Source organism: Myotis davidii, unplaced genomic scaffold (genome assembly GCF_000327345.1).
Source record: "Myotis davidii unplaced genomic scaffold, ASM32734v1 scaffold46, whole genome shotgun sequence".
Taxonomy (NCBI): Eukaryota; Metazoa; Chordata; class Mammalia; order Chiroptera; family Vespertilionidae; genus Myotis; species Myotis davidii.
In genome coordinates, this window is record NW_006383006.1 from 4,414,500 (window position 1) to 4,427,362 (window position 12,863).

A 12,863-nucleotide genomic window follows, 5' to 3' on the forward strand; every position below is an offset into this window, starting at 1 on the left:
GGAGGAGGAGGACGGGAAGGGGAAGGGGAAGTAGAAGGAGAAGGAAGAAGAAGAAGAAAGAAAAGGCCTAATTGAGGTTCTGAGCTGCCACTGGCCCAGCAGCTGTGATGGTAGCCATCAGCTGAAACCCCAAGTTCCCGTTTCTTCCCTCCCTGGGGCACTCACACATCCTCCATACAGTCTGGAGGCTGTTTCAGGCGGTTCCCGCCGATGAGGTAGTTGTAAATCTCAGCGTTCTCGATGCCAGCATATGGCGTCTGTCCGCGAGTCATGATCTCCCACATGGTCACCCCAAAGGCCCACTGCGACAGAGTGAAGATGGGAGGAAAGGTGTCACTCGGCTTCCTGAGCCAGGCAGAGCCCTGAGGCCAGCACACCTCGGGGCTCAGCAAGCCAACCAAGGCCTAGAGCGCTGACCTGGCGGGACCCTTGGGATCCTAAAGGCCCACCCACACGCTAGTCCATACCACTGGCGTTACCACCGAGCCGCATTATGCCACCATACCCACCACGTCACTGTGCACCGTATACAGGTTGTCGGCCAGGCTCTCCAGGGCCAGCCACTTGACAGGCAATTTGGAGGCACAGCCCTGACGATAATAGTCCCCGCTATAGATCTTCCGGGAGAGTCCAAAGTCGGCCACACACACAGTCATGTCTTCTGCCAGCCTGTGAGGAGGATTGAAGGGTGGAGTCCTGCTGGCGGCCTTACTAAAGCCAGGGCATCTTTGTTCCCAAGCTGTCTCCTTGCATAGCAGATACTGCCCCAGGCAAGAGCTGACCATTAGCCAGCACTAGCCACTCCCTCCCACTCCCGAGCCCTGGAATTTACATACATGCAATTCCGAGCAGCCAGGTCTCGGTGAATAAAGTTCCGGGAGCTCAGGTACTCCATGCCACAGGCAATGTCCACCATGAACCGAATCAGGGTCTGCAGGGGCAGGTTCTGGTGGGCAGACAGAGCAAGCTCAGGTTGGATCCAGCCAGCCAGCCAGGGCAGGATAAATGGGGTTCCGTGGCCAGAAAGCCTAGACTATCCTTGTAATCACTTAAAGCAGAGGTTCTCAACCTGTGGGTCGCAACCCCTTTGGCGGTCGAACGACCCTTTCACAGGGGTTGCCTAAGACCATCCTGCATATCAGGTATTTACATTATGATTCATAACAGTAGCAACATTACAGTTATGAAGTAGCAGCGAAAATAATTTTATGGTTGGGTCACAACATGAGGAACTGTATTTAAAGGGTCAGAAGGTTGAGAACCACTGACTTAAAGGAAGGGGATAGAAGGGCTTCCCAAAGCAAGGAAGCTTTGGCAAACCTTCCAGAGCGCCCAGGAGTCAAGACTCCCCCGATCTGGGGCTTCACAGGTCTCTTCTCCTAGAAAAGTCCTTGCCCAGCCTAAAATTCCCAGCAAGCATAAAAAGAGTCAAACTCACAGCCCACCTTCTCCCAACCAGTTCAACGGGCCCTCCCCCCCCCTCCCCAACAACAACAAAAATGATTTTTTTTTACATTTGTTACTTGAGTTAATCCTTACAAATGCTTGAGACATTCCCAGGGTCTTTGTCCCTTTCTAACTCCTGGCCACTTCCACCCCAGGCACTCACAAAGGGATTCTCCCCAATCCGGGAGGCAAGCAGGAAGGCGTGCAGGTCCCCGTGCTTCATGAAGGGCAGGATGACCATGGGGATGGGGAGACGGCCTTTGGCCCTGCTCCGGAGGCTGACCCCTGGGAAGAAGGGAGAGTCGGGTGCGGGGCACATAATTGTCAAAGGATGGCTCAGGTGTCTGCATGAGCCCCTACCTGCTGGGTTCTATCTCTAGCCCTGACTCTGCTACCTCTTTCCCCACAAGTTCCTTACTGGCCTGCTGACCACCCAGGATGACCTGTGGCTGCCCCAGATCTCTGGAGCATCTTCTCTGTCTTCCTCCTTCATGCGCAGGCCTTTGGTGTAGGACCCGGAGTCTGATCAAATTTCAGCCAGGACCTCCTGGCTATTTTGCCATCGGCTCACTAAGTCGGTGAGTCTGAACTTCTCTCCCACAGGCCGCCCTCCAGCCTAATTGCGTATCTGCCTCCCCTGAGAAGCTCACCAACAAGCTTGGCCACATGTGGGTGGTCAAACTCCTTCATGCAAGCCGCTTCCCTGAGGAACTCTTCAATGTCGCTCGAGGCAATGATGTCAGCTGGGAGAGAAGGATGGGAGGGAGGGATTGAGGAAGATATGCCCCCAGTTCTGGCCCAAGACTCCTAGGCCTTGTCCTTCAGATGTCCTGGGCTTCCCAGGGGGCCCATGAAACAGTCAGGCCATGAGCAGGAGAAACCCTGCTACAGGAGTGGTGCTATCTAACCGCTTCTCCACTTGCTAATGCCTTTCATTTGGACAGCCCAGCAGCTCAACCAACCACAGCTCTCATCACTCTGCGTGAGCCCAGAGTACAGTCACTGCTGACAGCAGAGAGCAAAGGCTGAGGCATGACCGTGTGTGGGTTCATGTCTGTGAATTATTCACGTGGCGTCCCAGTTAGTGCTAACTCCTCTTGGAAAGTCTAAGGGCCCAGCAGAGCCTGCTTGGGGATCAGTCACCCCTTCACCCTCCCACGTGACGCCTTCACTCCCCGTGTACTATTCTCCACTCACCTTTCAGCATCTTTACAGCCACTTTCACGAAGGAGCCATCCTCCTGCTTCAACTGGGCCTCCCGGACTGAACCAAACTCTCCTACAAACCAGTCCAAGTGACGGTGAGTCCCCTCACCCTCCTGTCCTCCATCCCATCCCCCCAGGTGAACCTCTACAGGGATACAAACCCTGAGACTCTGGGGCCATTGGCGGAGGCTCCCTCTTCCACAGCCACAGCAAAGTATGCCCGGAGTGATCCTCATCAGCACTCCTCGTCCCCCGCTACCACTCCCTCAAGAATCCCACACTCGGGAGTTTATAAGCATATCCTGTTTATAGGAGCCAACCCCAATTCACACCCTCAAAGTGACGGGAGCAACCAAGCACACCCACACACGGTAACCTCCACTCATGCCAATCCCTGCGCAGCCCCAAATACCTTTGCCCAACATCCGGCCCAGGGTGAACTGCTGCTCCGGGATGAGCACATCCTCCAGTTTGTCCTTCAGTTCATCACTGATGCCCAAGCTGTCCACTGTTGGGGAGGGGGTGGTGAGAAGGAGAGGGGCCTCTCTGGTTCCTGATCCCAAACCCAGCGTGCCTCGTCCGCCCACCTCCACCCGCAGAGCAGACACGAGCTCTCCCACAGCTAGAATGACAGTCTCCACAAGGGTAAGGTCTGCATGTCGTTTCCATGCGGTGTCCGGGCCCTCATCAAGGTTCAGACATATTGGTCAAATTAATGGATTACTAAGAGGAATACAGATAGGGGCACAAGATAGCCCATTCTTCCCTCGAACGATTCCCACCACTCACATGTGGCCTCAATGCGCTCAGGCCTTTCCCGATTGAAGGACCGGGCTGCCCGGAAGTGAACAGCTGGCTCCCCTCCGGCCATGACACTGTCAAAGGCTTGCCTAAAGGGAAACCCGGGACTTGGGGTCAGCTCCAAGGTCCGCAGCCATCACCTTCCTCTCCCGGTGTCCCTACCTCTTACCCAAAACGTGTCTCCTTCCGCCTCTTTCGAAGCAGGATGAGAGCCAGGGCCGCAGCCGTCACCAGGGCTGTCAGCACACCCAGGACCACAGGCACCCAGGATGTACGGCTGTGCGGAGGGCCTCGCTGGCCTGTGGGAGACAGAGGTATGAGGTAGGCTGACACCAAGGAGTCCCTTTAAAACTTTCTGATGATGGCCGTCTGGCCTGGTCAAGAGATTCCCTTAAGTCAAGTAAGGACCTGAGTAGAAAAAGGCTCCAAAGGAAGGCCTGAGAGTTCCTACCCTGTGAGTGACAGGCCCTGGCTATCGGGACCTACAGCACAACCGGACAATGAGGTCTCGTTTAAATATTAACCCTAGCTTCAACTGCTTGACTCTGAGTCTTTGGGGCTATTGGAAGGTAAGGTGCTGCCAGCCTCCTAGGGCGCCCCTGAAAGCCCTCCTCCTGTCCCCTCTCTCTGTAGGACTCACCTGCATGGTCATGAGAGGAGACCACCAGTGGCTGACTCCAGGGCCCACAGCCAACTGCATTGGAGACGCATACACGCACAATCAGGTCCTTCTGAGGATCCCAGACTGTCAAGTTGGCCCAGGTCCTTTCCACTATCAGTTCACCCTGCAGCCAAGAAAAGCCCCCATCCCACCTGAGTCAGAGGAAAAGGCCTCCAACTGGGGCCGGTGGGCAGAGAAAGGTCTAGGTGGGAACATGGGAGCCCAGGGCCAGGGCAGTGCTATCACATTCCTGCCCCTTCAGGCGGCAGGGGCCTCTCCAGAACACAAACAAGGCTCAGTCCCTGGAATGCAGAGGTGGGGGATGGGAGGGAACTGGGCTGTGGATAAAAAGGCCTTATCTGTGCCCTCCCCCTAGTTTGTGAAGAAATGTGCTTCCTGCTTTACACACAAAGTAGCCAATGGATGCAACCCTAACAGGAAACATAATCCAATAAGAAGTGCAGCCTGTAGGGGAAGATGGGAGGAGCAGGCTTCCTGGGGTAGGGGCGGCCCAGCCCACTAAGACTCCCAGGCCTACCAAGGACAGCCATTCTGAAGCCAAAGGCCTTAGGGCCCGGCAGTGACTCTGGACACCTAGAGAGTGGAGGCCTCGGCTTCTCTTACCTGGGTTCCGTTGTCTTGAACCCAGGACAGTGTATAGGGTCCCAGAGGGCTTTCCAAAGGGCCCTCAGAGATCACTTCTTCCCACTCCAGGATGAGACCTGAGTCTGTGCGGGTGGCACGGAGGTTCTGGGGAGCGCTGGCTGGGGCTGTACCCAAAAAGAGAAGGTTGCTAAGAGCCCTGCCCTCCCCACCATCACCATCCCATGCAGACCGACGGAGCAACCCCCACGAACTAAACAGTTAAGAGATCAACAGGTGCGGGGAGAGCTTGTCTCCCAGTTCTGACTGCTTCACCCATGTCCTGGGGAGGAGGGTTTAGCAAGGGCAGCGCCCCTGCTAGGCAGAGTTTTCCTCTTAACTGCCCTGGTGCCGGCCTCAGCCAGATTCTTCACTACCTTGCAATTGCTAAAGAGCTCCAAACAAGTTCCCACCATGGGGTCTTTGGATTCATTGTGCCCTCTTCCTGCAGTGATATTTCCCCCAGCATGGCTCCTTCCTTATCAGTTCCTAAACCATCCTGGGGCCCTCTATATCTGATCTGATCTACTTTGCTCATCTATTCCACTCACTAGAACTAGAGCTGCATGGGATGGGGGTAAGATTTATCTAGTTCCTAAGTTTGCTGCTGGCACTCAGAGTTTGTCAATTGATGCATAAAGCCCGCTCTCAGGTAGCTCCTCTCCCAGGCAACTCCATCCAGAGCTGGAGTTGACAAGGTCCTTCCCCCGCTCCAGCCCTGACCAGCCATTCTGCTCCGGAAGTTCCTTACCTAGGCCTTTTGTCCGAAAGGGCACCCAGTCAGCATATGGGGAAGGCCCCAAGGCATTGGCACAGCGCACCCTGAGGCTGTAGTTGGTAGCAGGTGCCAGGTCACGGAGAAGGCAGGTAAAAGGTGGCACAGGGACCACGACAGCCAGGACCTCCCAGCCTCCTGGGGCCTGTGTCACCTATAGAAAAGCAGAAAACTAATAATGTAGAGGGAGACAAAAGATGGGATAGGTATGAGTATGTGGTGGGGAGACTTGAGCTAATGCCTCCTCTAAGTCTATCAGCAAACACTTGTGTAACCCACCCCTTCCCACCAGCCCCCCTCTAATAACACACCAGGTTCCACACTACCTGCCATGCCTTTGCAAATGCTTTTCCCTTTGTTTAGAATGACCTGCTCTTCCTAGCAAAGTCCAACTCATCCTTTAAGACAGTGGTTCTCAACCTTCTGGCCCTTTAAATATAGTTCCTCATGTTGTGACCCAACCATAAAATTATTTTCATTGCTATTTCATAACTGTAATGTTGCTACTGTTATGAATCATAATGCAGGATGGTCTTAGGCGACCCCTGTGAAAGGGTGGTTCGACCACCAAAGGATCGCGACCCACAGGTTGAGAACCGCTGCTTTAAGACAACACAGATACTACTTTCTCTGTGAAAGCCTTTCTCAACTACTCCAGAAAATTCATGCCCCTTTGTGTTTGGTGCACAACGTGGTTAGAGTAGTTACCACTTATTGGCACTGTTTGTATGCCAGCCACCTCAAAACCAGAGCTTCTCAAGGGCAGGGTGCTGGGAGCCTAGGGACACCATGAACCAGGCCTTCACCTCCCATTTTGGGAGCCTGTGGCAGCAGTACAAATGGAGATCCATATGGCTAAATATTTAAATGTTATAAATCAGCTAACAAATTATTAAATAAAATATTTCTTAGTATATTGACAAACAAAGCTTCAAATCAACCTGGAAAGTCAGGTTTGCATTTATAATCCTCCAAATCCTTGGACTCCCAAGCCAGAATGTGGTGGCACAAAGATCTGTACCGTGAGGGGTGTCATGTGCACCCATCCCCCCACAAATGACTGCCTGTTGGACATGGAGGTGCACATACCATACCCTCCCAAGGATGCAGCAAGGAAGAGGCCCACACAGGTCCGGGAGCAGACTTGCCATAAGACAAGAAATCCTGAGTGTCTAGAGTACGGTATGATATGGGGAGAGGCGGGGGTGCTGTCCTCATGATCTGGATAGGCCCGTCCCACTTGCCCAGGAGGAAGGGGTAAAGGGGTGCAGCTCAAGGAGGGTCAGAGTGGGGTCCTCTAAATGGTGGAGCCCAGAGCAAGGGCCTCTCCTGGGGGAACTGCCTCAAATTGTTTCAAAGGTGCTCATTGCCTTTAAAAAAATAATACTTTTATTTATTTTGTTAATCCTCACCTGAGGATATTTTTCCATTAATTTTTAGGGATAGTAGGAGAGAGAAAGACAGAGAGAAGCATCGATGTGAGAGAAACACATTGACTGGTTGCCTCCAGCACGAGCCCCGACCAGGATCTGGGCGGGGGAGAAGCACCGCAATCGAACCCAGGACCCTTTGGTCCGCAGGCTGACGCTCTATCCACGGAACCAAACTGGCTAGGGCTCATTACCTTTTGAGTAAACATCTGAAAATAAACCTGCATCACCTCTTGTTTTCAATATCACCTTACCCAAGTTTTTCACTCTCTGGGGCTTAGCACCCTCCTAGTCCCCTTGTTCTCTTTGGCATGATTTAGGAGGTGAGGCATGAGAGTGCAGGTATCAGATAAATCAAAGGTCTGGGTTTTCGTCAACATGAAAAACCCTTCCAGACATCCCAAATCTACTCTAGGGATTTGCTTTCCAGCCTGAAGAATGCATGAATCTCAGCCAACCTGCAGCCACCTGGTTGCCAGAGCACCCTATGATAACAGGTGAGGGAATGACGCTTGAATAGAGCTGGAGGCCAGGCCCCATGGGCAAGTCTAGCGAATCGAATGTGATACCCCTGTCCACAGAGTGCCACCAAGGCAGCCAGAATGAACGTGGCACGGCCAGGAGAGCCCGTCCCACCCTCTCAGTTTACCTGGACTGTACAGGACTGAAGCACAGCTCTGCCATCAGCACCTGGCGTCCAGGCCACACTAGCATTGCTGCTGGAGAGCTTTGTCACCGTGATGTTGAAGGGGGCTGCGGGCAGTGCTGTGGATGGGAACTCAGAGTCAGTGCCCTGGAGTTCAGTGCCCGGGAAGGGTATGAGAGAAGGGGACAGAAGGTATGGGAATCAATCCCTCCCTAGGGTCTGCCCCTCTTAAACTAAAGATGACCACTCGGCACTCCCAGGACCACAGTAATAGACAAGCCAAGCAACCAGGAGGAGACGATGCTCATACCGGGAGAGTGCCTAGGCTATGGAGAGAGAGGCCACCTCTCCCTGAATTAGGGGCTCTGTCTGATCAAGGAAAAGGATAAGGTAGTGGGAGTGGGGGGTGGGGTTGGAGGTGGGGGAGGGAGGCCTTGGGAGAGCAAGTCACTGCAGCCACAGCCCATTCCCTCCCTCTGTGCGAACCAGCCCTTCGGGTCTCCTCTATCATCCTGCCAGGCTGTTTTCCCCTCCCCCGCGCCCGCCACGTGGGGCTGGCAGAAACAAGGTTGGGCATGAGCCTTGACCATCTCCTGCTGGCTCCCTCTCCCTCCTCCCAAGCGCTCTGCTTCGAGATGGGAAATCTGCTGTGACGTCAGGTTTCTATTCTCATCTCAGCCTCAGCAGGGTCTCAGGTGCTCCCACTAGGAATGGAGCTCTGCCAATTAACCCCTCATCCTCAGGCCCCAGCAGGACTGAGATTCTGCCTTCCCCCACTGCTCGCAGAAAATGCCCCTGCCTCACCTACCCCTCTCCTCCCCCGTCCTCCTACCTTGAAGACGGACCGTGGCTGGGCGGGAAGAGGCCAGGCCTTTCCGGTTGTGAGCTTCGCAGGAGAACACAGTGCTCTGGGTCACCCCTGGGGCCAGAAAACCTCAGTCAGCTCCCTCCCACCCGCCCGGCAGCAACTCCCACACTAGAAGTCCCTCCAGCTAAAGGAAGGGGCTAGAGAGTGGGGTACGGCAGGAGGAACAGGGGCTTTGGAGTTTAATGAGCCCGGGTATAAATCCAAAGGCTGGGGCTCTGTCTTCTCATCTCCCTAATGGGAGAACGATGAGAACCAAATGACGGAAAGTGCATAGCACACAGTAAGCACTTGAGAAATGCTATACCCGCCTCCCACCTCAAGCCCAGCTCCCGAAGACAGCACAGAACTGCCTCCCTTTTCTGGCCACTCCTTTATTGCACATTCCAGAGCCCCTCTCTGTTTGCTCTGCCTGCCATTGCTGCATTTGCAGATTCTTTGCCTGGCAATAGTTCTCAGCTCCTTTTGCAGGTGTCTTGTCTCTAATTCCTCGGGGGCTGGAGAGGTGGTTTCTATTTCTCTTGTTTTCCCTCCATCCCCTGTGGTGCCTAGCAGTGTGGTATGTGGAGTAGGAGTTCAGGGAGTGCTTATTATCAGGCTGGCTGCCTGAGGGTCCCAACCACGCACATCTAGCGAGAACTGAAACCCAACCTCCCTTCCAATCTGCTCCAACCCAGCATCTCCTAAACAGGACCTGCCCTTGTTTCCAACAGGTCCTGCAGTCCACCTTGTCTCAAGATTCGTATTGCTAAGGGACTCAGCAGATCAGTGCCTGCCCCAGCAGAGGAGAGAGCGTAGGTGAGGCAGGGGCATTTCCTGCCAGTACACGACACCAAGCTCAGACAACAATCTCTTTTGGCCAGTTCAAGCCTCCACCAGAAACATTTTCACAGATAAGTGAGCCTCACAGGCATGTGAGGTATGTGCCCAAGGATCTTGGGGTCCAGGTGGATGTGCAGGTGTGGCTGCCAGTAGGTTAACTGTGTGGAGATATGCACAGATACCGTTGTTTAGGAAAACAATACAAGGGCCATTAGGAGAGGAGGCCCTGTATTTTTGTGCCGGCCTCCCCTCCCCATTTTCCTTCCCCCTGCCATTCCCTGCTCTGCAGCCTGAGACTAGTCTTCTAGGCACGTCTGCCAGACACTCCTCCTAGCTCTGCGTGGGCTGGTTCCTGGCTCCTTTTCTTTTGAGGAGTGAGGGGTGGAGGAAGAATGGGTGCCCCTGTTCCCTCCCAATTCATCTCCCAGGGCCAGCTGTACACAGCCTGCACTGAGCCAGGGAGAGAGGCTCCAGCATCCTCCTTCAGCACACACAGCAGGGTCACCACTAATCTGCCCACCCAGCCGGCCTAGCACACCTCATTAATGAGCTCAGCAATGGTACAGCTCACATACCCAGCACCGGGGTTTGCTCTGGACACTCACAACAGCAAACAGTGACTGAAGCAGATTTGAACTCCGCCGGCCCCACCACCCCGGCTCAAAAGCCCTCCTGAGGCTGCTCACCTGTTACGTTTAAAACAGAAGGAGAGGGAAAAGGTCCCCCGACCTTTGTGCCTCCTCTCCACCAGATAATGGTAACAGGTTCAGGGGGACCCACGGCCTCACAAGACAGTTGGAAAGAGGCATTGGGTGGTACTGCCAGATCTTTCGGCTCCACGGTGAAAAATGGCACACCTGGGGAGAAAAGGAGCATGGGACTGAGCCCTGCCACCTCTCAGCTCCCAACTGCCCAAACCACAAGTTTGCTCTTTGAAGCCCTGGCTGCAGAAGGTCCCACAGGCCCTATGGTTGGGTCTACGGCACAGCAGGAACTAGCTTGACAGGAGAGCTCTTCTTTGACCCCCTGAGGATGCAGTTTATGCTGTCCCCTTGGGCATGGCAGATTCTCCCTTCCCAGACCTTCTCTGACAGTCCTTCTCTGAGCAAGAAAGGGGGCAGAGGGTGGGGAGCTGGGAGAAGGGCAAAAAGGGAGAAGTGGGCGGGAGCTTGAGCAGAGTTCTGCTGGCAGGACCCAGATCCAGTTCAGAGCCCTTTGTTACTTTCTTAGTCACTTTGTTTTCCTGGGCTGAAAAGCTCTGAGCTCCCACAGCTGCGGATCCTTCCTCCCCTCCCCCCTGCTTTCCCCCTTCTGGCCTGGCCACTTGGCAGAATAGGGTCCAGCCCCAGATGGGTGCTTGAGGCTATTGTTCAGGCAACTGAAACTGACTTGCATCCCATAAGTTGTGAGCCCTAGTTGCCCCTTTGGTTCTCAAATAGCCAGATTCCAGTGGGTATGATCTTGTGATGTATGTAGGGGGTGGGCCTGGAGCCTGGTACAATCAGGCATCTTTCTCCCACTGAGCTTTCTTCTCCAGAGTTGTGGTCACCAGCAGACAGCCACGTGCCCCCTCACCTTCTACCGTGAGCCACACTGGGGGGGAGATCTCGGTTTTGCCCCCATCTTCCACCTCGCACCAGTACCGGCCTGCATCAGAACGCTCCACTGACTTCAGGCTGTGGAAACAGGACACCAGGCTCACCTCCCAAGGTCAAGGGGGGCAGCTCTGCTGGGCAGACTCAATGGGCTCAGCCTGCCCTTACTTCTGGAAGTTTCCACAGGTGGCCAAATAAAGAAACCACAGACCTCTGGGCATCAGTATTGCCCCCAGCTCCCAGCGTCCCCAGCCTGGCATCCCACACCTTCCCCCACAGTCCTGCACCTGAGGAAGCCGATCCAGTGCTGCTCGCTGACTGAGACGTACATCTGATTCAAGCCCTGGACCATAGCCCCGTCCTTCATCCACAGTATGTCAGGATCCTCCATCCCCTCCACACTGCAGTTGAGACTCACCGGCTGCCCCTGAGACACTGTCAGCTTCAGCGGGGCTCCCATGAGCTTCAGGCCTATGAGGTGGGAAGGAGAAGGTGTCAGCCCACTTGAGAGGTCCTCTGTCTCTGGAAATATCCCCCATCCTCTTCTAGAACCTAGCTTGTGTCAGAGGGCTCATTCTCAGCCAATGGCTAAGGCAGCAGAGGCAGGACAGCGTGGAAGGGACTTAGACCTGGGCTGTGGGAAGGGACATGACAGACTCTCCATTTCTGCCACTGCCAAGTTCCCCCCATCGCTAAGGAAGTGATCTCTTCCCCATGCCTCCCCAAAACCAAAAAGAAGTCAAGCCAGGCTGAACCAGTGGGGTGTTCCCACATACCTGGAGCAGGTACCGCCTTGTGATTGACTGCTGTACCCAGTCAGTACAACAGGCAACCAGTTCTCCACCCAAGATGCCAGAGCCCAGACCTGCACTGTAGCTGGCACCCCCGCCCCGTACCCCACCCAGGCAAATGAAAGGAGGCTGAAGACGGGAAGGAGGGGGTGCTCCCCTGAAGTGGAGAACATATGGCTGCAAAACCACGTCAGATCAAACACATGGCAGCCTTCCTGGCAGACGCCTGCTCTATTAATACCTGAATGTGTGCAGGGGCGAGTGCTAGGAAGGTAGGAGGTAGAAGGGAGTGGGGGGGAGGCCTGAATGGGGAGCCCAAGACCCCTGAACTACTCTCAAACCAACAGAAGCCACCCTCTGAACACTACCCTCTGCGTGCGTGCGCACACAGACACACACACCTCCTGGTGTTTTTAAGCAGAGAAAGGCAGGTGAACTAGCTACATGCCTGAAATCCAGTCCTGCCTCTTCCTGCCTTTTACTGTGTGACTCTAGAAAAATCCTAAACTCTCTGAGACGCACACCTCTCAAACACTTGTCACTCTTTCTCTTCCCTGAGAGGCGGCTATGGCAAGGAGTGCGGTTTCAAGAGAAGGTGCCAGCTGGGTGCCTGCCACTCTGGCCTGTGTTTCTTCCTTAAACCTTAATCTGTCCCGACCGGTCACAGGACAAGAAGGGCCAGCCTCATACACCCACACAGGCGCAGCAGTCCCAGGGGTGTGTAGTGTAAACTTGAGGATCCGGAGTGTTGCAAGGGGCTCTCCAGTGGCTGTCAACTGCCTCCGTGGCTATTTGGGAACACAAGGCTAACCCCCCAAAGACTAGCAACCTGGTCCCAGCTGTCACCCCCAACACTCCAGGCTTCGGGAAGCTCAGTGGGCACAGGCACTAGAGTATGCCCTGACGTGTTCTGCCACCCGGCACCCTCACGACCACTGTACACAAGTGGTCCCTCCTGGGTGCTCAGCCCCAGCCCCTGTAGTTCCAGAGAGAGAGACCCTGCTGTGCGGGGTGGGCAGAATGGGGTCCCCAGAACCGGGAGGGGAGAGCAAACAACTGGGAACATGGAGGTGGGAGAATCCGGTTGCAAACGCCCCCGCTAACCGCACAGCCCCACTCCTTTCCTTTCCACCCCGACAGAGGAGCCCCGGACGAGAGAAAGTTGGGGGTGGGAGCCCCGAGAT

The 12,863-nt window shown here is 54.7% G+C and overlaps 1 protein-coding gene across 1 annotated transcript in view; it reads right to left on the reverse strand.

Moving 5' to 3' along the window:
• The window catches only part of TYRO3 (TYRO3 protein tyrosine kinase), a 15,776-nt gene extending 3,909 nt beyond the window's left edge, over positions 1–11,867 (reverse strand). Inside the window, 19 exon segments of the mRNA XM_006778068.2 lie at positions 166–302; positions 510–669; positions 837–946; positions 1,610–1,731; positions 2,097–2,189; positions 2,644–2,724; positions 3,064–3,159; positions 3,441–3,541; positions 3,622–3,751; positions 4,093–4,237; positions 4,738–4,883; positions 5,507–5,684; positions 7,610–7,725; positions 8,439–8,525; positions 9,980–10,150; positions 10,869–10,969; positions 11,176–11,359; positions 11,665–11,771; positions 11,773–11,867. Of these exon segments, the coding sequence (XP_006778131.2) occupies positions 166–302; positions 510–669; positions 837–946; positions 1,610–1,731; positions 2,097–2,189; positions 2,644–2,724; positions 3,064–3,159; positions 3,441–3,541; positions 3,622–3,751; positions 4,093–4,237; positions 4,738–4,883; positions 5,507–5,684; positions 7,610–7,725; positions 8,439–8,525; positions 9,980–10,150; positions 10,869–10,969; positions 11,176–11,359; positions 11,665–11,771; positions 11,773–11,852 (2,345 nt within the window). The 5' untranslated portion in view covers positions 11,853–11,867.
• Positions 11,868–12,863: the final 996 nt, after the last annotated feature.